Source organism: Corapipo altera, unplaced genomic scaffold (assembly GCF_003945725.1).
Source record: "Corapipo altera isolate COAL_440 unplaced genomic scaffold, ASM394572v1 45, whole genome shotgun sequence".
In the NCBI taxonomy this organism is placed as follows: domain Eukaryota; kingdom Metazoa; phylum Chordata; class Aves; order Passeriformes; family Pipridae; genus Corapipo; species Corapipo altera.
The window spans coordinates 25477435-25498982 of record NW_020884877.1 but is presented as its reverse complement, the minus strand read 5'-3'; the positions used below and the strand labels follow the sequence as shown (position 1 = coordinate 25498982).

Below are 21548 nucleotides of genomic sequence, written 5' to 3'. Positions count from 1 at the left end.
TTTTCAAACATCTGTACGAAGCTTTCTGATATTTACAACGCTACTCGGAGCTGCCGGAGCTCTGCAGGCGAAGTTCCCCACAGCATCCTCTGGCCCCGTGTGACCCGCTGGGGCAAAAAGCCAGGAAAAGTCACTTATTCCCGCGCACCATCCAGAGGACGGGACTGTTGTTTTCCCAAGCCCCAACGGGAGGTCCCGCCGCACCCCCAGCCCCTGAGAGAGCCGCCGCCCCTCCGCACCCCCAGCCCCGCTCCGGTACCTGCAAGGCCCCCATGAACCGGCTCGGTGCGGCACCGCCGTCTGCCCCTCAGCGCCCGGAGCTGGAGCGGGGCCCGGGGCGGGGAATAGCGGGCAGCGAGAGGGAAACGAAAGCGAAAGCGGGCGGCGGGAGCGATCATGGCGGCGAAGCCGCTGCTCGTGCGGCTCAGCCCCACGCCCGACCCCGGCGAGAAGGCGATCCTCAAGCTCCAGGCCTACTTCCAGTCGGGAAAGCGGTCAGGGGGCGGCGAGTGCAACGTGCGGGCAGGCCCCCAGCCCGGCACCTACTGGGTGGACTTCCATGAGGAGCGAGGTACAGGGCGGAGGGCGCGGCTCGACGGGACGGGGTTGGGGGAGCAGCTGAGCCGTGTGAGGGGCTGGAAATGGCCGCCAAGGCACCATCTTGCACTTTTGGGCAAGGCATGGATTGGGCAGGGCAGGGCAGGGGGTCTCTGGGGCCATTAGTGTTGCAAAATGTGGAATGTGTCAAGAAGAAGTAAGTCTATCATAAGTCTGGATGTTCTTTGCTGTAAGACTTTTGTCTACTTTCAAGCCTAATCAGCAAGAAAGGAGAACTAATCAGTGGGACAGGCAGCAGCGAGCATCCCTTAGTTATGGGCATCCATGCTCTAACAATCTTTAAAGATGTAGTAAATCAAGCTGCTGATGTATGTCTATGTTTTTGCTAACATGGCGAAGTACTCAAGGTCCATGTACCCTACAGCTGAACTATATTCATTATAATGCTAAAAATCACGCCTACAAGTCAAAAAGACGGCTGCTGAGGTGAAGACCCTTCCCCTGAGCATGCATAACAGTTAGCTGGGGTTATGTAACTTGTGTGGAAATTACTAACCAATTGTAATAGAAGGGCTGTGCTTGGAAAGTTACTAACTGAGTTTCTGTGTATAAATAACAGTGCCAGATGGGGCATGCTTGGTTTGTGGAATACCACAGAGCACCCAAGCTTGCACAACTCTGAAATAAATGTGTCTCTCTGGAGTGTGTAATTATTGGCTTGCTTGCACACCAGGTAACAAACCTGATTTTATGGTTAACACTGGTAGCCAGCGCGTTTTCAGGTAACTTTATCAGCCTTATCTGCCTGTCCCTCAAATTACTGCAGATAAGAAGAGCGTGGAATCCCGCACGAATCACACCTTGGAAATGGGTGCAAAACACCTGAAGATAGTCATCCAGCCAGGAGAGGGGGACCAGAGCAAGAGCCAGGTTACAGCGCAGGCCTCCACCAGCTACGATGTCCCTGCCAGCCCTGTCCTACCCCAGCAGGAGCAGTGGGCAGCCAATGGTCATGGGGATACAGCAAGGGAAGTCCTTACCAAAAAGGTACATCAGGACGAGCAGTGTCACAACCTGCCCTGCTTGTAGTTCCATGTAGTCCTTTATGTTGTACTTCAATATTTCATGCCAAGCAAATGTCGAGCAAACATAATCTTAGCAAATAAAATGTGGGCCAGGAACGACTTCCAAGTGCTGAACCAGAGGTCAATCCACACGTGTTTACAGGCAGCATGTTTTCCAGCATGTCAACCACTACTCCCCAAAGCATCGCCCTGGTAAGTTTCAGGGGATAGGCTGCTCCCAAAAGGTGGAAGAATTGTATGAGATTTGGATCCCTTCCAGATACACAGATCTCTAATGCTATTTCAGCATGGTTTCCACCTTCAAGCAGCCCTAATTGCTTCCATCTGTTATCTCAGTGTTGAAAAAAATCTGCTCTGATGTAATGGAGCACAGCAAACATGATTTCAGACACTTTGAACTAAAAGTTAAAGATCAGCTGTGTGTTAAGGACATGGGATAGGCCCAGGCTACATGATGTGAATGTGGCTCTATTGAGGCCCTGATATCTGGCTCAGAGGGTTTACCCTATTTTGCATGGTAGCATAGATGTATCTTTTGAGATATAGCATGTGCTACCATAGTGCTTACCTGGCATCTGTACCAGTATACTGCAAATTTCCCTATCCTTTTGTCTGTGCAAAGTAGACATGTGAGCATGTTATTATTTTTCAGAATCCTATTTTTTGCCCTAACTCTGAGTTACTAAAGCATGACTCTGGGGAAATTTTTAAGAAAATTAATAAGTGAAATCTAGGAAGTCCAATAAATAACGAAAAATGAAATATAACATATATGTGCTGTTAAAACATGTTGTGTCTCTGTCACCTGACACTACGGGAACAGAAAGATTCTTTTGGATATCCTTGACAGAATAATGATGGCACTAAGTTGTAGTTACAATGAAAGTTTTGTGGGTTTTTTTAACAGGATTTTATGATTAGCATAGCATAGAATTAATGATTGGAATAGCACCAGAATTTCCACAGGCAGAATCAGTGTAGGACAATTTTATGAGTGGTGTAGCACTGCATTTGATAGCACAGCTTAGTTTATTGTTTCTAGTGACCTGGGCCCCAAATCATGTCAAATCTTAATACTTGGCTTGCTGTATTGATAGAACAACACAATCTAGACTCAAAAAGCACACAAAAGCATATGGGTCATCCACTCAGTCCTCAAAGGAAGCAGAGGACAGTTGAGGTGTGCCTGGCCCCTGGTGGATCATGAATCTCATCATCCAGCAGCAGTTCACTCCAAGTTCCCACTTAGGACTTGTAACTAGCTGATTTTGTAGACAGTGCTGCTAAATCTCCTGTTCTGTGATGGAATAAACACCACCTGTTTGGCAGGGTGCCTGGAACCTTCAAGGCCATTAAGGAGGGCACTGCTCAGCCTGGTGCCCAGAAACCTTGAGGATGATAGGGAGGGGAAGAAGAAACCTCTTTGCTTTGTCTACTTGGTGTGCAGGACTTTTAGGGCCTGATAATGAGGGGAAAAGGGACTAATACACAATGAGCTCAGAGGATGGCTGTTTGCCTTGTAAAATGGCATTAGTTATGCTAACTCTGTTGCCAGAGGTTGGGAGCAGAGAGTGCTGGTCACAGTCTCAAACTAAGTAGCAGAGTTACTGTTTCTGCTCCTGCAGTGCTGATGACATTAACAAATTTCATTTTTGCTGCTGACTTAGAAGCACACTTGCCTGTGTGTAATGTCCTTATTCATGACATAAAAGAAACACTGTGTGCAAGTGTGCTTATTGTAATCTGCCCCTACTGAGACAAACAGGGCTTCTCCTTGCTCAAAATACAGAAGCAGCAAGCAGAGAACCTTAGGAAAAACTAATATTGATATATTCTTGTCTTTTCTTTAGATATTTCTTACAGTGTCTGCTACTTTGAATGCTAGTATGTTCTCCAAAGAGCAAATGAAAAAAATTACCATCATGTGTCCAAACTTAAAGAGAGAAAGAAACCCTGACATTGATGGCTTTGAGAAACTGACAGGAGATTTTACAGATATCGAAAAAGCTTATCGCTACTTTGAGGATATCCTTGCAGGCAATGACCCAAACCATGATTTTTCTCATTCTGAAAGTCAGAATGGTTTGAAAGGTGAAAATGGTCTGCACACTGAAGAAACGAATGATCTTACAGTTATGACAGCTCTCTATGAGTATTTTAGTCATACCCGCAAAAAAGAAATCAAAGAACTTCATGAACGTTTTGGAGTGCGTATAAGAAGTAAAGACAGTCACGATGGAACCACATCAATATACTTAACTTCTGATAAAAGTCCAGCATCATTACAAGCAGCCAGTGATTTTTTTATCAGTACTTTTCAGAGAAGTGTAGGAGATCTGAAACAGGAAAAAATTCCCATAACAAACAGTTACCCATTAGGGGAGACAATAATGAAATTGAATGAAAGGTTTAGTAATCTTCTTGCTAAAGCGGAAGGGAATCAGTTCCTACTCCGTGGTCCGGAGAGTGAGATTTTAGCTGCCAAAACATTTCTAGCAAAGGAAGGTAAGAACAGCCAAGCTGAAAAGAATATGAAAGTATCATCTGTACTGTACAAATATAGGGATGAAATTGCAGTTGATTCTTCTATGTTTAAATTGTTGGAAACCGTATTAAAGAAAGAACTTGAAAACATTGAAGACAGGTTTGATACAAGAATAGAAATCAAAGACAATTCACATGACCAGAAGATGCTTATACTATTTAGGCCTAAGATCCAAACTTTTGATATGTCATCACATGCTACTGAAAGTTTCATCAATGCATTTCAAAGTGCCTCTGCAATGTTAAGAGAAAAAGTCATCAGCCTGAAGCTTTCAGAAGATCAGAAGAAAACTTTAAATATGCTACTCAGAGAAAAACAATTGGAAAATCTTCATGTAAAACTTAAGAAGAAGGAAGACAAATTAATCTTAAGGGGTTTACTAGACCATCTTTATGCTGCTGAAAAGCGCATTATGAACCTTCTTAACATTGAAGACTCAGCACAAACCAAAAATAAGGCACCACTGGCCTCTGATCTCAGCTCTCAAGAAGCTACAGGAGCACTTAAGAAAACACCAAATGTCACGCAAAAGAATAATCTTACTCCAGAAGGACAGGCTAAGGCAAAGACAGAAGAAAAAGACAGTGATGAGTGTCCAATTTGCATGGACAGAATTAAGAATAAAGAAACACTGAAAAAGTGTAAACATGCATTTTGCAAAAGTTGCATCGACCAAGCCATGACTATTAAGCAAGCTTGTCCTGTTTGTAACACTGTCTACGGAGTCATGAAAGGAGACCAACCAGAGGGAACAATGTCAACTAGATACATACCGTTCTCTCTTCCTGGTTATGAGTATTGTGGTACTATCGAAATTAGCTACAATATGAAAGGTGGTGTTCAAACTGTAAGTATATTTAAAGATTCCTAAAAGATGTTTTTCCCACAACAAAACCAATATTGAATATAAAATTAACTATTTTCCCATTATTTTAATTCAAGTCCAGGAAAGACCTTTCTTTGGTCTGTATAAATCTGCGAGTAGTTAGTTCAGTATTTTTAGGTGCAATTAAGTAATACAGTAGGAACTAAATGGTCAGATGGTGGCCCTCTGTTTTATACACACCAGGACAGAGCTGCCTGTCTTTAATTTGTACCTTGGGAATAACTGAACTGAAATCTGTGGAGTGATATCATGTAAACAAGGTTTTGTGAGTATAATGATTCTCGGGGGCATTCTCTTCTCTGTAAACAGCAATGGACAAAAATGAATAGCAGGCTGGCTTGTAAGCTTTCCAGGTGAGAAATCAGCATTTGTTATGTGCTTGGATTCCTGACTAGGACTGAGGATGGAGTAAATGAAAAAGTCAGGAGTACAGTGGCATGCACTGGGGAGAGGGAAGAGGGAAAAAACAAATCTAAAAATGACAATGGATGCATGAGTGATGACAAGAAAATGTGAATGAAACTTATGTGAAAGAAAGTATCTGATGAAAAAAACTTCCCCAAAATCAGTCAGTCATACTATATCCTTCTGAATAAAAGCCAAGATTAAAAGGATTCTGAAAGCTGGGATGTATAATTTTCATGCTTTCAAAGCATTTCTGATATACAATGTGGTTTTGTTTTGTTTTTCTACAAAACAGAGCAACCATCCAAACCCAGGGCAACCTTATCACTCAACTTACCGGGCAGCGTATTTACCTAACAATGTGGAAGGGCGACAAATTCTGGAGCTCCTCAGAAGGGCCTTTGACCAAAAACTGATTTTCACAGTGGGGCAGTCACGTACTACTGGTGCACAAAATGTTATCACATGGAATGATATTCATCACAAAACTGCCATGACTGGAGGGCCTACCAAGTAAGTAGTCTTCTCTTTATATAATATTATTGCTACTCAGATGAGTCAGGAAGGCTGCCCTGAATATTTTCCATGTTAGAGCTTTCAAATTTTGTCACTAACAAAGTGATTGTGAAATGCTCTGTGGATCCATGAACCACCCTCACCTAATTGGACAGATGGAACAAGGAACTTAGTTTTCTGTTGCCCCTCAGGCCACTCAATCACCAGTGAGTTGTGTAAGGCACTTGGTTAATATGCTCTGATTAGAAATTACTTCTAGTATAGGACTGAACAGCAAGCTCTTGATACCACCTAAGGTTAGACTCCTGATCTCAGCCTCTCCTGTTACCTGCTCTTTGGCACAAGGAGGTGCTGGTCCATTATGATCCCAGTAAAGATTGGACTCAGACTTTGTAAAATATGATTTGAAATTCTGCGTAACAGAGCTAGCAGCAAGAAGAAAGAGATTGTTGTATAGATATGGTCATGTCCTTTTAGGTGGTAGGAACCATGAGTTGTGCAGCATTTAGTGGGTCTCTGATCAGAACACAGGACATTGTGCTGGCCCCATCCACAGAAAGGGTTACCCCATTTTGGTCTTTCAAGCTATCACAGGATTTTCTGAGTAGATGACAACTCTATTCAGCATTTCTCGAGGACTCGCTGCACTTGTAGATAAAGGCAAGGACATGCAGATGGAGCAGTCACTGGTACTGAGTGGGAGCTGCCCACAGCAGAGACATGAGGGAGGCTTGGATCAGCCCTTCGTGTCCTTCCAGGGCTTGTTGCAGCCTCTGAGGGCCAGGTGTTGTCCTGCAAGCTCTAAAGGTTTGTGTCTAGATCTTCCTGGCTGGGCTAGGATCATAAAAGAGCAAAAAGTATCAGTTTCACTTTATCCCCCACTCTGCACAAATTCTCTCCCTGGTTATCACCTGCTTCATACACACTTCTGGTGATGCACTATTTAAAAAATCCAGAGGTGCCATTATGTATCTGATTTGAATGCTCATTTGGATACACTTCGGATCTGACTTTTCTTTTTAGAAAGATATACACCCAAACACCCTGTCATTTTGAAGAGAGACAGCAGGCAGCTTTGAAAATCAAGTTCTTATTGTCAGTTTGGACAACAAAATGCAGCAGCTCCGTAAGTTTGTAGCTTTGCCCTGTCAGTACCACTTCTCTGACCAGCAATATGGGGTGTGTTTTCTCTGTAGGGCAAGAAGTGCATAAAACTTTTGTAAAGATTTTGATGGGAAGATTCTATAGAACTTTCAAGTGCTTCATTGCAGAAGTAGCTCAAACAATTCTTTTCTTCTCCTAGTTTTGGTTACCCTGATCCTGGTTATCTGCAGCGGGTTCGATCAGAATTGAAAGCAAAAGGAATTGAATAAAGAAATGTATCAACTGTCAACTCTTAGTGTAATAACTGAACATATAACAGTCAATTTACTATTCAAGCACTAAGAGGAGAGAAATTACTTTGTTCAACTGCTGTACCTAAATCACTTGTATTTCACACTCAGCTAAGAAAAGTAATTTTTTATCATCAAGCAATATATGTTCTTTTCACAAATCATTTACTTTTCTATATGTGTAACCTTTACAGAATCTAGGTTTTGTGAATGTAGTATCAGTACTTGTTGCATCTGTTGAATATCAAATATATCAAATTGTTCATGTTGCTTTACTGGTGATTCTGATCTCCACTTTTTTTTCCTACTTCTTCAGTCTGACTGCCAAAACCATTAGATCCAGTACTGCCTTTTATTAGATACAGTTAACTTCAGTAGAAACACTTAATGTTAGCTTTGTGTTATTATGTCTGTCACCATGAATAACATCATGTAACCCATCTAATAGAAAATTTTCATGCAGCTGCTACAGTGTCAGCTGTAATCAGGCTATGGACTTCTGCTTATTTTCCTTTTCATGGTAGAAATGTCATTAGTGGTTTGGGTTTTGCACATGGAATTAGCGTGGCTCATGTGTGAGTGGGTATATGGATGCTGCTGTATTCTTAGCTCTGCCAAGTGATGAAAGCTCAGAGCCACCTTGAAGCAAATGAAAACTGTATATGGCCACCTCTGATAATGGGCTCCTGGATCTGTGTCCACCATTGTGCTTAAGCTTAAATACAACTTCTAAATCAGCTTTGCAACTATACAACTGTATTCTTCCCATTGATTCCAATATATGTTTAAATTGTATCATAAAGTTACTCTGCAGTGCCTAAACAACCTGCTAATTACCTGTATGGTGGTGTGTCACAAACCCAGACATCATTTCAGTGAGTTGAACCATTTTTGTAAGGCTACTAAGTACAGCTAATAAAGAAAATATAAAAATGCCATCTGTGTGTTTCTGTATTCTTCTGTACACAATTTTTCTCCTTCTTGTGATACATATAGCTGTATATTTTTTTAAAACGTAGCAACTTCCCTGCAACACCATGATTTGGGGTGATTTGGACTCCATGCCACCTCCTTTTTTTTTTTTAAAATTCCCACATTGTGAATAGGCAGTACTACTTTACCATCTCGACTTTCATATTTAGTAGTGTTGGGCACTGTTTGGTTTCCACATGGGTTGGGATATCCTTACAGCTCTGGTTTTGTGTTCCTGTATTTGTTGTAACATTTTACACCATTCTGTGTTCCCCCCGTTTTCTATGCAGTAAGTTAGCAACATTCCAGTTGCTTCTAAGTGCCTGAGCTCTTCTGCACACTGAAACAAGCTGTTGTGCTTTAACCCCAGCCGGCAACTGCGTAACATGCAGCCACTCACCCCTCAACCCTGGTGAGGCAGAGAATCGGAAAGCCAAGGTGAACCTTGTGCACTGAGATAAGAGCAGTTTAATAATTGAAACAAAATAAAATATACTAATGCTAATAATTATAATGGAGAGAGGGGAGGAGAAAATAAAACCCAGGAGAAACAAGTGATGCACACCACAGTTGCTTACCACCTGCTGACCAGCCTGTCACTGAGTAGCAATCACCCCCCCCCCCAGCTGACTCCCCCCAATTTCCATACTGAGCATGATGCTCTATGGTATGGAATATTTGGCCACTTTGTGTCACCTGTCCTGGACATGCTCCTTCCTGGCTTCCTGTGCACCTGCTCGCTGGCAGAGCACAGGAAACTGAAAAGTCCATGACTTGGGGTAAACACTCCTCAGCAACAACTAAAACATCAGTGTGTTATCAGCATTTCTCTCATACTAAATCCACAACGCAGCCCTGTACCAGCTACTAAGAAGAAAATTAACTCTCCCAGACCAGGACAGCTGTGAAGATCAAATCTCCCTGGCATCTTTTGGTCTCTCATTTCACTTTCTGTCCCATTAAGCCATTTCACGGTGTCACACCCCTATCCAATAACTCACTGGCTCCCATTTTGTCTGTGGCAAAGTTTGCAGGCTGATTTGTGCAGCAGAGTCTTGTTGACTGTCATGGAAAAGCTCCCAAGCCTTTATCCTATAACCAGCTGTATAGACCTTTACTTCCTAATTGTAGCTGTACAGTTTAGGAATAAATGTACTTGATTTGTAATCACAGTCAGCAATTGTGCCTGAGTTACAGCAAGGGAGGACAGCAGGTAACTGGGCTTGCTGTGGACAGAACAGTGCATTAGGAAACAACAGATTAATCTGTTACCCATCGAAAAACAAAGGCATTCCCATGGGTTGCTCAGTAGTGTGTCTGATGATACCTTTTCTTAGCTGGCATCCACCAGTATTTATCATATTTAATGACATTTGGTTATTTATCCATTTTCTTGATGAACTTTCCATGACATTAGGGAGGAAAAATAATTTATCTGCTATTTTAGTGTTACATTACTAAAATACACAGCATGAAATAGCTGAGAACTGTAACCTTTGAAAGCGAAAGTCCTGAGCACTCAGTTGAAAATGTCTTAGCTAGCTGTCACGTTGGTCTGAGGAAAATACTCTTTCATTGCAATCTTGCACAGTTGTAGAAGCTTCTCTGACAGAGAATCATGAAAACGGGTAATTTTACTTTGGTTTACGACTTGATTTGAAAGTTTAAGGCAGGGAGAGCGACTGTTAACCAGTGCGTGACCATTTTAAGGTCCGGCGTTGAAAACACTGTACTCGTGACACCCGTGGAGGCACAACGGGCTGTGCAGCCCGGCAGCGCTCCGCGGGCCGTGAGAGGCCGGTCCTGCCCCCCGAGGAGGCGCGGGGGGGACCGCGGCCCCCGGCCAGCCCCGGGCCCGGGGGAGCCGCCTGTTCCCGCCACTGGGCGGAGCCCGGAGCGTCGGGTTTCCTCGATGAAGAAATGAAAGCGAAAGCGGCGGGGAGCGGAGCCGTCGGTGCGGCGATGGCGGGGCAGCGGCCGGGCGCCTTCCCGCTGCTGGTGCGCGGGGACTGGGGCTCCGCCGAGCCACCGCCCGCCCTGAAGAAGAAGCTGCTCTGCTACTTCCAAAGCCAGAAGCGCTCGGGAGGCGGCGAGTGCGAGCTGCGGGCCGGGACCGACGCCGAGACCGGGACCGGGCACCTCTTCGTCTGCTTCGCCCGCCCCGAGGGTGAGCGGCCGGGCCGGGCGGGTCGGGGGCGCTGACGGCGCTGCCCCCGGTTCGGAGGGGCGGGGAGCGCCGCATCCCCCGTGACTGGTGCCTGTTGTGTTGGCAGTGAGGCAGCGGGTGCTGGACCGGCGAGTCCACGAGCTCGAGTGGGGGCCCGGCGGGCGGCTGTCGCTGCAGGTCACGGCGCTGCCCGCAGGCGGCGACTCCGCGCAGGTGAGACGGGCACCGGGCCGGGCGGGCGGCGGACGGGGGACCGCGGGTGACCGCTCTCCTCTTGTTCCCTTGCAGGAGGAGGGACGGGCCGGCGGGGCCGAGGCGCCAGGTAGGGGCAGCGTGGGACGCGGCGCGGGACTGAAGCACCCGGGGCCGGCGGGGCACTGGCCCGGGGAGCTCAGACGGAGGAGCGGGGATGGGGAGATCTGCTTTCTGGTGCTTGGCCGGGCCGGGCGAACAGCGCTCAAGCGCTTTGATTCCCCTACCCTGCGCTCTCTTTCATTTCCCGCATCCCAAACCCGACGTATTTCCTAAACCGCAGTCGGCGAGCCAGCCCGCAGGCACCGCACAGACCCACTGCTCTGGCTAGAGGAGCTAATACACACGCAGCTAATACACAGCTAATTAATACCCACCCGACTAATGAATACGCACACAGCTAATACACAGCTAATCAATGCACACACAACTAATCAATACGCACACAGCTAATACACAGCTAATCAATACACACAAGGTTAATACACACCCAGCTCCCTGACCTCTACCCCCGAAGTGCCTATTTGTGCACAGATGGGAACTGAGGGTGCAGGGTGGAGAAGCAGTTTGGGTGATATCACCTTATCTTTTGTTTTCTAATTTAGTTGCATTTCTTCCTGTTCTAAACTAGCAAGTAGAGCTGTTGCGTAGAGTCAGGACACATCATAATAGAGGTTTTTCCAGAGATGCCAGTCTCCAGATGTGCTTCCCTCCCAAGGGGAGATGTCCTTGGCACTTCTCACGTTCAAGGCAGTTTTTGTGTGAGGACAGTGTGTAGTGCGTGGGAGGACGTGCTCACGATGGTTCACTCAGCATGACTGTGTACTGGTTTGATTTTTAACATTATGCCTGAGCCTTCCTGAGCTCAGAGTGTTTCTGCAACCAATTCAACATACGTTTTAAAAAGGGAATCTATGGAAGTCTAGGATTCTGGCAGTGTCAAATGAAACAATTTAAGCTGTGTTAGGTCCTGAGTGTACACGAATGTGACCTTTTTCTTCTTGAAGTACCCAGTAACTGAGAAATCATTGTCATTTATCTCTAGTTAATGAACCCCAGGTGTCTCTTCCCACCTGCCAGAGTAAGGAGACTCCTGTGTGTACTCTGCAGGAGAAGGCAGGTAAGTGTGCCACATATCCAGCAGTGACCATGTATTCTTGCTTCTTTGGTTTTCATGGACCTTCCTGCTGTGGTAGTGCCCTGGTCACCCATGTGGCTTGTGGTGTTTGTCTGATGTAGTGTAGGAATTGTGATCTCAGACTAAAAGAAATAAATGGGTTTTTTCCTTTGTATGAGTCCCTTTAAAGTCCCCACTTCAGTGGCTGCCTCGGGCAGGTCAGTTCCTTAGGAAACAGCAGTAGATGCTGGCCTCTGTTCTGGCTAAGGCTGTCCATTCCCAGACCTTCCCAGATGCTCCCAGCTCTGCTGGGGCAACCTGTGCCAGAACATCAGTAGCTTTGTACCCCAGGTACACCTGAGCTGCTGTGGCAGCCAGTGCATGTAGACCCCATGTACCCACAGCAGTGGCTGGAACTGTGAATGGAGAAAGTGCCCAGGCAGAAGAGCACTGGTTCCCCTCATTGTGTGTTTGTGAAGAAGATTTTGTAGCCTTTACTTCTGCTGTCCTTGCCTGGTGCTGAAGTGAAGCGTTTTTTCCTCCCCTGTTGTTATGGCAGCTCCCACTACTGATATGCTTAACTTGTTTGGAATTCTTACCCTGTTCTTTTCCCTGACCTTATATGTACTCTGAACAAAAAGTGGCGTGAAAGCTTGGAAAATAAGAAGCTTGGTATTTTTCTTAACTTTTGCCTAAGGCATTGGAGTGTGATCTTTTTTTCAGAATCATGTGAGAAATTGGAAGAAGGAAAAGCAACCTCTAGGAAGTCTGTCATAGTAGTAACCACTGCCTCTGGGGAAGAAATAGAAGATGAGATTGTGGAAATGTACTTCGAAAATAAAAAGAAGTCTGGTGGAGGGATCATCAGGTCCTATGTCAAAGAGGGTCAGCGAATGATCATCACCTTTGAGGACGAGCAAGGTATGCTTGTATGTTATGGCTGTTATACTGCTAAAAAATAGACCTTTGCTGGTGCTGGGTCTCTTTGTGGGCATTGCTCCAAGCAGAAATGGTGTATTATTTTTATTATTTAATATGGTCTGCTGTGGGGGAAGGGAAGATCACATCTTTGGGTTTTTTCCTGTGCAACTAGATGCCCAAGAAGTTTTGCAAAGGAAGCATCACAAGGTGAAGAAAATTGATCTGTTCGTGAAGCCGTGGCAAGTGGACACTCTGCAGGAGCCATGCCAAGCGGAGAACTCTGAAGGATCCCTGCCTTCCACCTCAGTTGTGCTGGAGAATATGAAGGAGACAGTAAAAGATTGCATGGTTATTATGCTGGTAGAGAATGTCAGCGGCTTGTCAGAGGATGATGGTGACTTCAGTGTGGAAATGATCCCTGAGTTACATGCTGCTGTAGTTACTTTTACTGCAAATACTGGTAAGAAGAAGTCAGAGTTGAAGCTCTTTCTTATTTGCTACTTGTTTGCATGTGTGTGTGTGAGTGAGACTAAGCAGGAAGTGAGTGTTTTCTGTCATATTTTTAAGGTTTGATCTGATATTGTGTCCTTTTAAAGGAGGACTTACGCTACTAAAGTAATGCCATACCTTTTATCTGTAAGGTGTAGAGGCCAGTGAAAGTCAGAAGATAGCTAGCTCTGATTTGGATAGTAAACATAACAGGTAGAATTAAAACCAAACTATAACTTAGAACAAACAATGAAGGATGTACTTGGTCTGAGAACAGTTTGATGACAAAGGCTGTCCTTGACAAAAGGTTTTACATGTGTGGTAGGTTCATATGGATTAGAAGAAAATTGCACAAGTATGTGGAGCAGAGCTTTTTAAGGTTATTAAGCAGACTGTGTCAGGCTGGAGAAATCTACTGTCATAAACTGGAAGCTGGGAGAGAGTTGAGGAAGCAGCATCTTCTTACAGCTTCTCTAGATGCCTGCTGTGGCCATTGCTGCAGATGGGATATTGGTATCCTGGGATGCTGAGGCAAGTCCAGCTGTCTTTACAGAGTGGCAGCATCAGTTATGTGAAGCGTGGCACTAACACCACATGCATTGCCTGATGCTGTGGTACCAGTGAGTGTTAAGCTACTATGTGGGTTTTAGCGTGTTCAGTACCATACACTTTCTTTTCTACCTTATTAATGATTGATGACGAAGGCATCTTGCAGGTGATGAAGAGGTGTCTGCTCCTACTTCTCACAGTGAGGGACTGGGGACACTTTCTGGTGGACTTATGGCTGATTTTACTAGCAAATCCCATCCCAGGATTTGGGCAAAAGTAAGTGGTATGAAAAGACTGGATCCCAAAAGATTATCAGCCAAATGTCATGGCTCTTGTTGCAGAGAGAGAACTGAATTAAACTGACAGTGGTGAACTGGCTTCAGGATTCTTTCAGTGCTGCTGTACTGGAGTCCTTTTAGGGACAAGGTGACTTTATATGTGCTTGATTCTGGGTGAGAAGGTGGGACAGGAAAGAAGAGAGAATTGAGTCTTACATATGGAAAAATTCTAAATCTGTAGAAGATAGAATGTGGTGAAAAGAAGTTATGTATCACTTTGAATCAGCTTAGAGATAACACTGGTATTATTGGTAATATATAAAAATGAAGTTGCTGAGAAATCTTAGTTGTGAAGGGATTAGCATGTGGTTTAACTAAACCAAAGAATTTTTTAGCTTCTGAGAAGGTGTAGGTTTTTCTGCCTTAGAAATCAGCAACTATTTGTCTCTCATTTTGTGGTCCAGTCCTATATTTTTGGTGTAGCCTTTAGGAAATAAAAAACTTAACTGTTTTTCCCTGAAAGATGTGAAAGTGATTTGACTGTCCTTTAGCGTGATGATAAGGGGGGGGAGTAGCCAAAAAGAAAATGTATTTATCATAAAGCTGAGAGAATTTAAACTGTTGACTCATGTCTGATTAGTTGTGTACAAAGCCATAGCCCAGCAATGAACCTGATCTTGTTTCCTTCTGGGGTTAAAGAGACCCAGTTCTAGTCAGCAGGAAAACTAGCGGGAAATTCTGAGTACAGTCATTGTGGTCAACAATTGTAATCATCCATGAGGGGAATACTGGGTGGCAGATACCGAATATGTGGAAAGAAGTAGCTTTGTGGGCACCTCTGAGTTGATTTTGTAATTCAGTGCTTTGACCAGTGCACACAGCGATAGTCTGCTAACACCGAGGTAGAAAAGTGAGCTCCAAGTTGGAATTTGGTTTTTTTCTATTTTCTTCTCCTTTCTCTTCCTAGATACAGGGGAATTTGCTAAAAAGGTTAATCAAAACCACAGAGCAAAGCAACAAAACATTACTGCACGGTGCCTCGAGCTAACAAAGAGCATTAGGGCTGAAAATATACCACCCAACACATCCAGTGACTATATAACCATCTACTTTGAAAATAAGAGGAACGGAGGTGCACAAGTGACGGATGTTCAACAGCTGCCTGACGAAGATGCAGCTATCATTACATTCAGTGACCATAAAGGTAATGCAGAAATGCAAAGCCCTTATTTCTTTGAGAACTTCTTATTTAAGGATCAAAATGTGTATTTTCTAGAGAAATGCCTCCTTTGCCCTCATAAAACAGCAAATCTGGTGCTTTGTCAGCAAGTCTCTGCTAACTGGGCAAGCCTCAGTTTTGGGCCAGCTGGGCATAAGGCATAGAACTGTTTCCTTTTTCCAGACAGCTTATTTCACCCTGACCCTGATCCTTATAGAGTTCAGGTTGCAGTTTGAGTGCAGGGGACTTTCCCCCCAGCCTGCCACCTTCACCACCAGCTGTCCCATGGCAATGTGTACTGTCTAGGTCATCAGGGACAATTTCTTGGGCAGCTTTTTTGGCTGGAGAGTAGGTGGTGTGGCTTGTCCACTCCGTGACAGAAAGATGAGTGGAAGGTGAAAGACAAGAGGAAAGCTGGAGCCACTGCAGTGAAAGGGAGAGCTGAAGGGAAGTTGAAAGAAAGAGATGATCTTTCTGTGGGAAAATGGAGGAGCTGAGGTTTGATACTGCTGAGTATAACCCAAACAACTGCTGAGCTGGGCACTTTAAGTACAGCATATAAGAGAAGTGGGGGCAGAGACTGTGTGTACCTCCTCCCAGAAGTGGACTGTGTTGTGCTTGATTTTCTCTCTCCAACTTAGTTTCTGGCATTTAAAATAAATAATTCTTCAATAATTTGGAATTATTTCTATCTGGGAAGGGAGGGAAATGAATCTAAAAATGCTTTTAGAAATATCAAACATTATTATTTAGAAAACATAGTTTAAAAAACCCCAAACAACAAAAAGAACACAAAAACAAAACAGAAGATCTTAAATGCTGACATTAATAGTCTGGGGTTTTGTTTGTTTGTTTTAGATGTGACAAATATCCTGGCAAAGAAGCATGCATTCAACAAAATGCCAGTCTCTGTCTATCCTTACTACACCTCGCTGGGAACAGCTCTATATGGAAAGGAAGGGCCACAGATAAAGAAACCAGATCCAATTACATTACCTCTGGACCCTTATATCTGGAATTATTTGCAAAAAAATAGCAGCCTCATTGCAGCCATAAATTGTGAAATGGCAAAGTGTAATTGTGTGCCAGCGTGGCCTGAACCCCACTGTGCAGACCCAAAAGTTTCCTTGCATCCTTCAGCTGTTTTGTCTGAGCGGAAGAGGTCAGTATCTCAGTTGGTCAAGGCATGGAAGGAAAATGTTTCCACCGCCTTTTCACAAAGCATATCGAAGTACGAAGCAATTCAATGTCCAGTAAGCGCAGAGGTATGGGAAGCCATTAGAAACAGCTTTCCCTGTGATGAAGTTCTGATGATCCCATGTATTTCCAAGGATTTACTTGTTCTAGTGGGAGAAAAAAAAGTTGTGAATAATGTTGAACAAGAACTGAAGGTTCTGATTGAAAAGGCCATCAGAGAAATTGAAAGAGAAAAGCAAAGAACTGAACAAGTGGTGACAGTGAGTCCAGGGGAATATGGAATTTTACAGGTTTCTGGCCTGGAAGAAAAATTTCGTATGGAGTTCCCAGGTCTGAAAATAACTTACAATTATTTGCAGAAAAGAATTAACCTATGTGGTGTGCCTGAGGAAGTTTATAAAGTAAAAGGGGAAATATTCGATACTATGCACAAAATGGTAAAGAAAACAGTTAATATCCACCCTTACATTTTCCAGTTTTTAGAGCATATTGATAATGAAACCCTGTCACAGAGTCTGTTTATGTCAAAACAAATTAGCGCCTTTTATGAGCTTGGCACAGGAGCTGTCATCTTGAATGGGAGTACTCCTGAAGATCTCCTAAAAGCAGAAGAAGAAATAAAGAAGGAACTGGACTACAAAAGCATTGCTTTGGAGGATGAGTCAGTCCTCCAGGAGGAGGAGTGGCAGATGCTCACCAAGGAAAACTGCTCTAATGAAGCTGTAAAAGTCACTCAGGCAGGGAGTCAGGTCGTCATTGCTGGTTGTTCTCAAGCAGTAGCAAAAGCCTTTGAGGAACTTTCCAGCTTTATAGATGAAAACACACAGGTACAAAGGGTCATTGGAGGAAAGCCCATGGCAGTCATAATGTTTTTTGAGAAAGAGAAGGTTGATGTTTGGGGTGGCTTACTGAAAAAAGGTGTGAAAGTTGACTTTAGCACACAGAAGAAGTGTAGGGTTATATCCTTGAGTGGATCGAGGCCAAAAGTGCTGGAAGGAGTCAGCTTAGTTGAGCGAATTCTAGCTGGCCTGTACTATAAGCGTGTGATAATTGGAGCACCAGGAGCCAAGTCATATTTCAAAGAGCATGAACGGGTTTTGGCCTCCCATGCAAAACAAGAGTTTAAATGTTTAGTCCGGCTGGAAGAGCACTCAGAAGAGCACCTGGAAGAACAGCAAGAACATAGTAATGAAGGCAAGCCCTATATGCAAGTGACCATGGGTGAAATTGTAATAGCAGTTTATAGAGCTGACTTATGCACTCATTCTGTTGATGTTGTGGTGAATGCATCTAATGAAGACCTAAAGCACATTGGTGGCCTTGCTGATGCACTGCTAAGAGCTGCTGGTCCAGCACTGCAAGAAGAGTGTGATGAGCTGGTGAGGAAGAATGGGCATTTCCAGCCTGGGAGCGCAGTTCTCACGGGCGCTGGGAAACTCCCCTGCAAGAACGTCATTCATGCTGTTGGGCCCAGGTGGAGGAAGGAAGAGTCAGAAAGATGTGTGGACTTGTTGAGGAAGACAGTGAAGAAAAGTCTAGAACTAGCTGAAACATACAATTGTTCTTCCATAGCTCTACCTGCTATAAGTGGAGGGATTTTTGGCTTTCCACTGGAACTGTGTACATATTCAATTGTATCCTCTATCAAGGAGACCTTGGAAGGATCCAAGGGGGACAGCAGCTTGAAGGAGGTTCATCTTGTGGATATTGTACAGGATAACATTCAGGCTTTCAGCAAGGCACTTAGAGAAGTGTTTCCAGATTCTTCACCTTCCTACAGGTCCCTGCATCAGGCCAGTAAAATTCCTCAACCTAGGGAGCGCAAAATTTCTCCAAAAAGCAAGAACTTACCATGCATAACAACTGAGGAAGGCCTTGATATTGTGCTGCAAACAGGAAGCATTGAAGATGCTACAGTAAGTGTTTTGAATTATCTGCCATTGAAATACCAAGTGGGTGTTTTTGTGGGTTTTTTTTTTAAACACAAAACCAATAAATGACCAACCCTAGACCATCATCTGTAGTTAGCAATACTGCCATGTTTGACATGTTGCTGAAATTGGCTATTGCTGCTGATAACAAGAATTGCTGTTAGGTGACTGTCTTACATGGTAGATACAGATGGCTGTGCAGCATTGCATTTTGTCATCTAGTCCAACCCCAAGTAGGGTTCCCTGGAGCATGTTACTCAGGATTGTGTCCAGATGGCTCCAGAGATCCCTGTGTACATGGTACGTTACAGTTTAGCAGAAGCAACTGAGGCCAGCAGGAATCAGTCTGGGCTCCAAACCCTCCCGATCCTTCCTTGCTGGGCAGAAACCCAGAATCTTCAGGCAGCACTGGCCTTTCCAGAAATCCTGATTATGAGAGCGTGGTACTAGTACAAAAGCAAAAGAGAGTGCTCAGTATTGACTAGCACGAGTACCTTGCTATGTGAGACTGGCTAGTGCTTCCAGGTCCACTGTGCTCCTGCAGCAGCAGAGACGTTTACATTTGAGCCTGGGTCTATAGCCAGTCTTGTTTTCCTTGCATCTGTGGGATATTGGTCTGGGAAACTTTTATTTGTTCTGTCACTGGCATGAAACATGCAGTTACTATTGCATTTCCTGTGAAGAACCATCTTCTCTAATTGATTTCCAGTTGCCTGCTGCATTGAAATTCTGTTAGCTGGCTGATAGCTGTTTTACTGGGATTGCCAAAACTGGAAGCAACTCTGTTCAGAACCCTTTCCATAGTGGCTGGGAAATCCTTTCAGGTGTGGATGCTCCCACAGCTTGTGCATGCGGCTCTTCTAGTTGGACAGGACAGAATATATGTTAAAATGTGTACAGAGGTCCTTCCCAAGGAGCTGGATATAGGACTTGACACAATGTTCATAAGCCTTTGTATTTCTCTCACTTAAAAGTTACTGCTTTTCTCACTTCTTTCTCTTTAGGTTTCCTCCAGTCTTGTTTATCTTCAGGTTCTGCTTTTCCCCTAGACCAGCCATGCATGGGAGTCCTGCCTACCTCAGTGAACACAGATTTTGGTCTGTGAGCCTCTCTTGGAGAACAAACTTGCATAAATGTTTTTCAAGTGGAGGTAGAATGAATAAACCAGGAATGCAGAATTTTAAGTTTCTCCCATCAAGCTGAAATGAATTTCATTGTTAACTCAACTTTTGTGTTTCTCTGGGTAGGCTCACGGTATTAGAATTGAACATAACTTCTATTTCATTCCAAACTTTGCTCACTCTGATTGCTGTCCCAAAAATTTAGTTTGTAAGTCATCAGGCAGGCTGTTTTGATTAATCGATGCAAAATTTAAATTTGATACTTAAAAGGTAGAGTTTTTGCTTGTGTGTTTTTCAGACATCCATTGTTGTCATCAGTGTTGGCAAAGATCTCCAACTTGATAAAGGGCCACTTGCTAAAGCTTTGCTAAGCAAGGCAGGGCCAATGCTCCAGACAGACTTGAGAAAAGAAGGCCTAGGAAGAGCTGAGGAGGGAGTTGTATTGAAAACAAATGGTTACAATCTGGACTGCAGTGTTGTGCTTCATGCTATTGTACCTGCGTGGTTCCAGAGAAAAACATCTTTAAAGGTATAAGGTGTTTTACTGGCTGGAATTTGTCTGGGCTTTATAGTTTGTTGAATGCTACTTTTCCTTTGAAATCAGGGACAGTGTCACAGAAGACAGGAGAATTTGACTTGTTCTTTTTTAACTGTGGGGCTGATCTCTTGTTGATTGATGAATTCCTTGTGATGTATGCAATTAATTGTATTTTATTACCAAGCTAAAAGGGAAAGTGCTATGTTGCACATGCTGGAAAAAAATTACCTTTAGTAACTGAAAAAATGATTGTGCTTTACAGGTCTTCGGTGACATCATCACAAAATGTCTGGAGATTGCTGAAGAACTATCTCTAAAGTCAATTACTTTCCCAGCAATTGGGACAGGAAATTTAGGATTCCCAACCTTTATTGTTGCTGAATTATTGTTTGACAAGGTGTTTGAATTCAGTAGTAAAAATGGAGTAAATTCTCTTGAGGAAGTTCACTTTCTGTTGCATCCAAAAGACACAGCTCATATTCAGGTGAGTTACTCTGGTTTTCTTTCTCTATCATATGCTGGTTTATTTGATGATACTTGGCTATCTGATGATCTTCAAGGAATCCACAGGGTGCTTGTTCTTACACTAAAGAAAAACTTTACTGACAGTCTCTCTTGTCTATACTGAAAGTTCTCATTTTGGTTCTGCCCGTCATGGTCACCTGCCTGTCCTGTACAGATCTGCTCCCTTCCTGTCCTTTTCTGTTTCCTGGCAGTAATACAGACAAAGATGTAATTATTCTTTGTCTCATGAACTCACCTAATTCCTCAGTCAATAGGTCTTGACAGGTATGTTGTAACTCCTGCATCGATGCCTCCACCCCTGGAAAAAAGGAGTGTTTAGATGGAGTGCTAGTGTCTTTTTAGGAAAAATAATTGTGCTAGGTATGCTGTGCTGACAGACTTCTCCAGTAGAAACATCCTGGTATTCTTCGTCCTCCTTTCTTTAGTATCACTTCAGCACAAATTTTCTATATGCTTGCTCTAATTACTCATTTCACACCGAAAGAGAGCAGTCACACTGTGAATTAATGTCCAGATAAGTGTTCCTACATCTGTTGGCTTCTGCTATTTTGTGCAGTAGCTAATACATTTTGAAAGGCCAAACCTGAAGGCTACTGCATCAAAGCCTGAGCTGTTTATATAGAGAGGGGTGGCATTACTTGGAAAAGCTAAGTTAGTGTAAACTAGCCCCTCAGTCTAAGGATGCCATCTCTTACTCTATCCCTGTGGAATGGGGCTAGGCCTTTGACTTACTTATTTGTGATTCTGCCTGTTGTTCACACTGAAAAGCCTTGCTCTCTGAGAACAACATGTGCCATCTTGCCATCACATTATGGCAGATGGTATGAAGTAATTTGTGTTTAGCTCTTTCTAAATGTTTTTTAACTTGACTTTTCAAACTTTT

General features: G+C 43.8%; 3 protein-coding genes across 8 annotated transcripts in view; 2 read left to right on the top strand and 1 right to left on the bottom strand.

Moving 5' to 3' along the window:
* The window catches only part of PARP9 (poly(ADP-ribose) polymerase family member 9), a 60540-nt gene that overhangs the window by 10344 nt on the left and 28648 nt on the right, over positions 1-21548 (bottom strand). Inside the window, exon 1 of one of the 6 annotated variants that reach the window (XM_027637131.1) lies at positions 260-377. The exons of 4 other annotated variants lie outside the window; for them this stretch is intronic. In XM_027637131.1, the coding sequence (XP_027492932.1) occupies positions 260-274 (15 nt within the window). In that variant the 5' untranslated portion in view covers positions 275-377. Of the gene's footprint in view, positions 1-259; positions 378-21548 lie in introns of those variants that run through there. One more of the 6 variants, XM_027637137.1, reaches the window with a different exon arrangement.
* On the top strand, positions 319-8325 carry DTX3L (deltex E3 ubiquitin ligase 3L). The gene is made up of 5 exons (XM_027637138.1): positions 319-571; positions 1385-1605; positions 3494-5035; positions 5775-5992; positions 7299-8325. Exons 1-5 carry the CDS (start codon positions 397-399, stop codon positions 7366-7368), a joined length of 2226 nt encoding a protein of 741 aa, XP_027492939.1. The 5' UTR covers positions 319-396; the 3' UTR covers positions 7369-8325.
* The window catches only part of PARP14 (poly(ADP-ribose) polymerase family member 14), a 37306-nt gene continuing 26071 nt past the window's right edge, over positions 10314-21548 (top strand). The window contains exons 1-10 of the mRNA XM_027636598.1: positions 10314-10528; positions 10635-10741; positions 10817-10850; positions 11826-11900; positions 12621-12818; positions 12991-13278; positions 15102-15338; positions 16212-18466; positions 19901-20131; positions 20403-20624. Coding sequence (XP_027492399.1) covers positions 10324-10528; positions 10635-10741; positions 10817-10850; positions 11826-11900; positions 12621-12818; positions 12991-13278; positions 15102-15338; positions 16212-18466; positions 19901-20131; positions 20403-20624 — 3852 coding nt within the window. The 5' untranslated portion in view covers positions 10314-10323. The remainder of the gene's footprint in view (positions 10529-10634; positions 10742-10816; positions 10851-11825; positions 11901-12620; positions 12819-12990; positions 13279-15101; positions 15339-16211; positions 18467-19900; positions 20132-20402; positions 20625-21548) is intronic.

What these genes read in the sequence shown, in the direction of transcription:
- DTX3L (XM_027637138.1), top strand. Translation starts at nt 397, where the DNA reads ATGGCGGCGAAGCCGCTGCTCGTGCGGCTCAGCCCCACGCCCGACCCC. An exon ending in GGACTTCCATGAGGAGCGAG is followed by an intron (nt 572 to 1,384) that starts GTACAGGGCGGA and finishes AAATTACTGCAG; the next exon opens with ATAAGAAGAGCGTGGAATCC. An exon ending in GGGAAGTCCTTACCAAAAAG is followed by an intron (nt 1,606 to 3,493) that starts GTACATCAGGAC and finishes TCTTTTCTTTAG; the next exon opens with ATATTTCTTACAGTGTCTGC.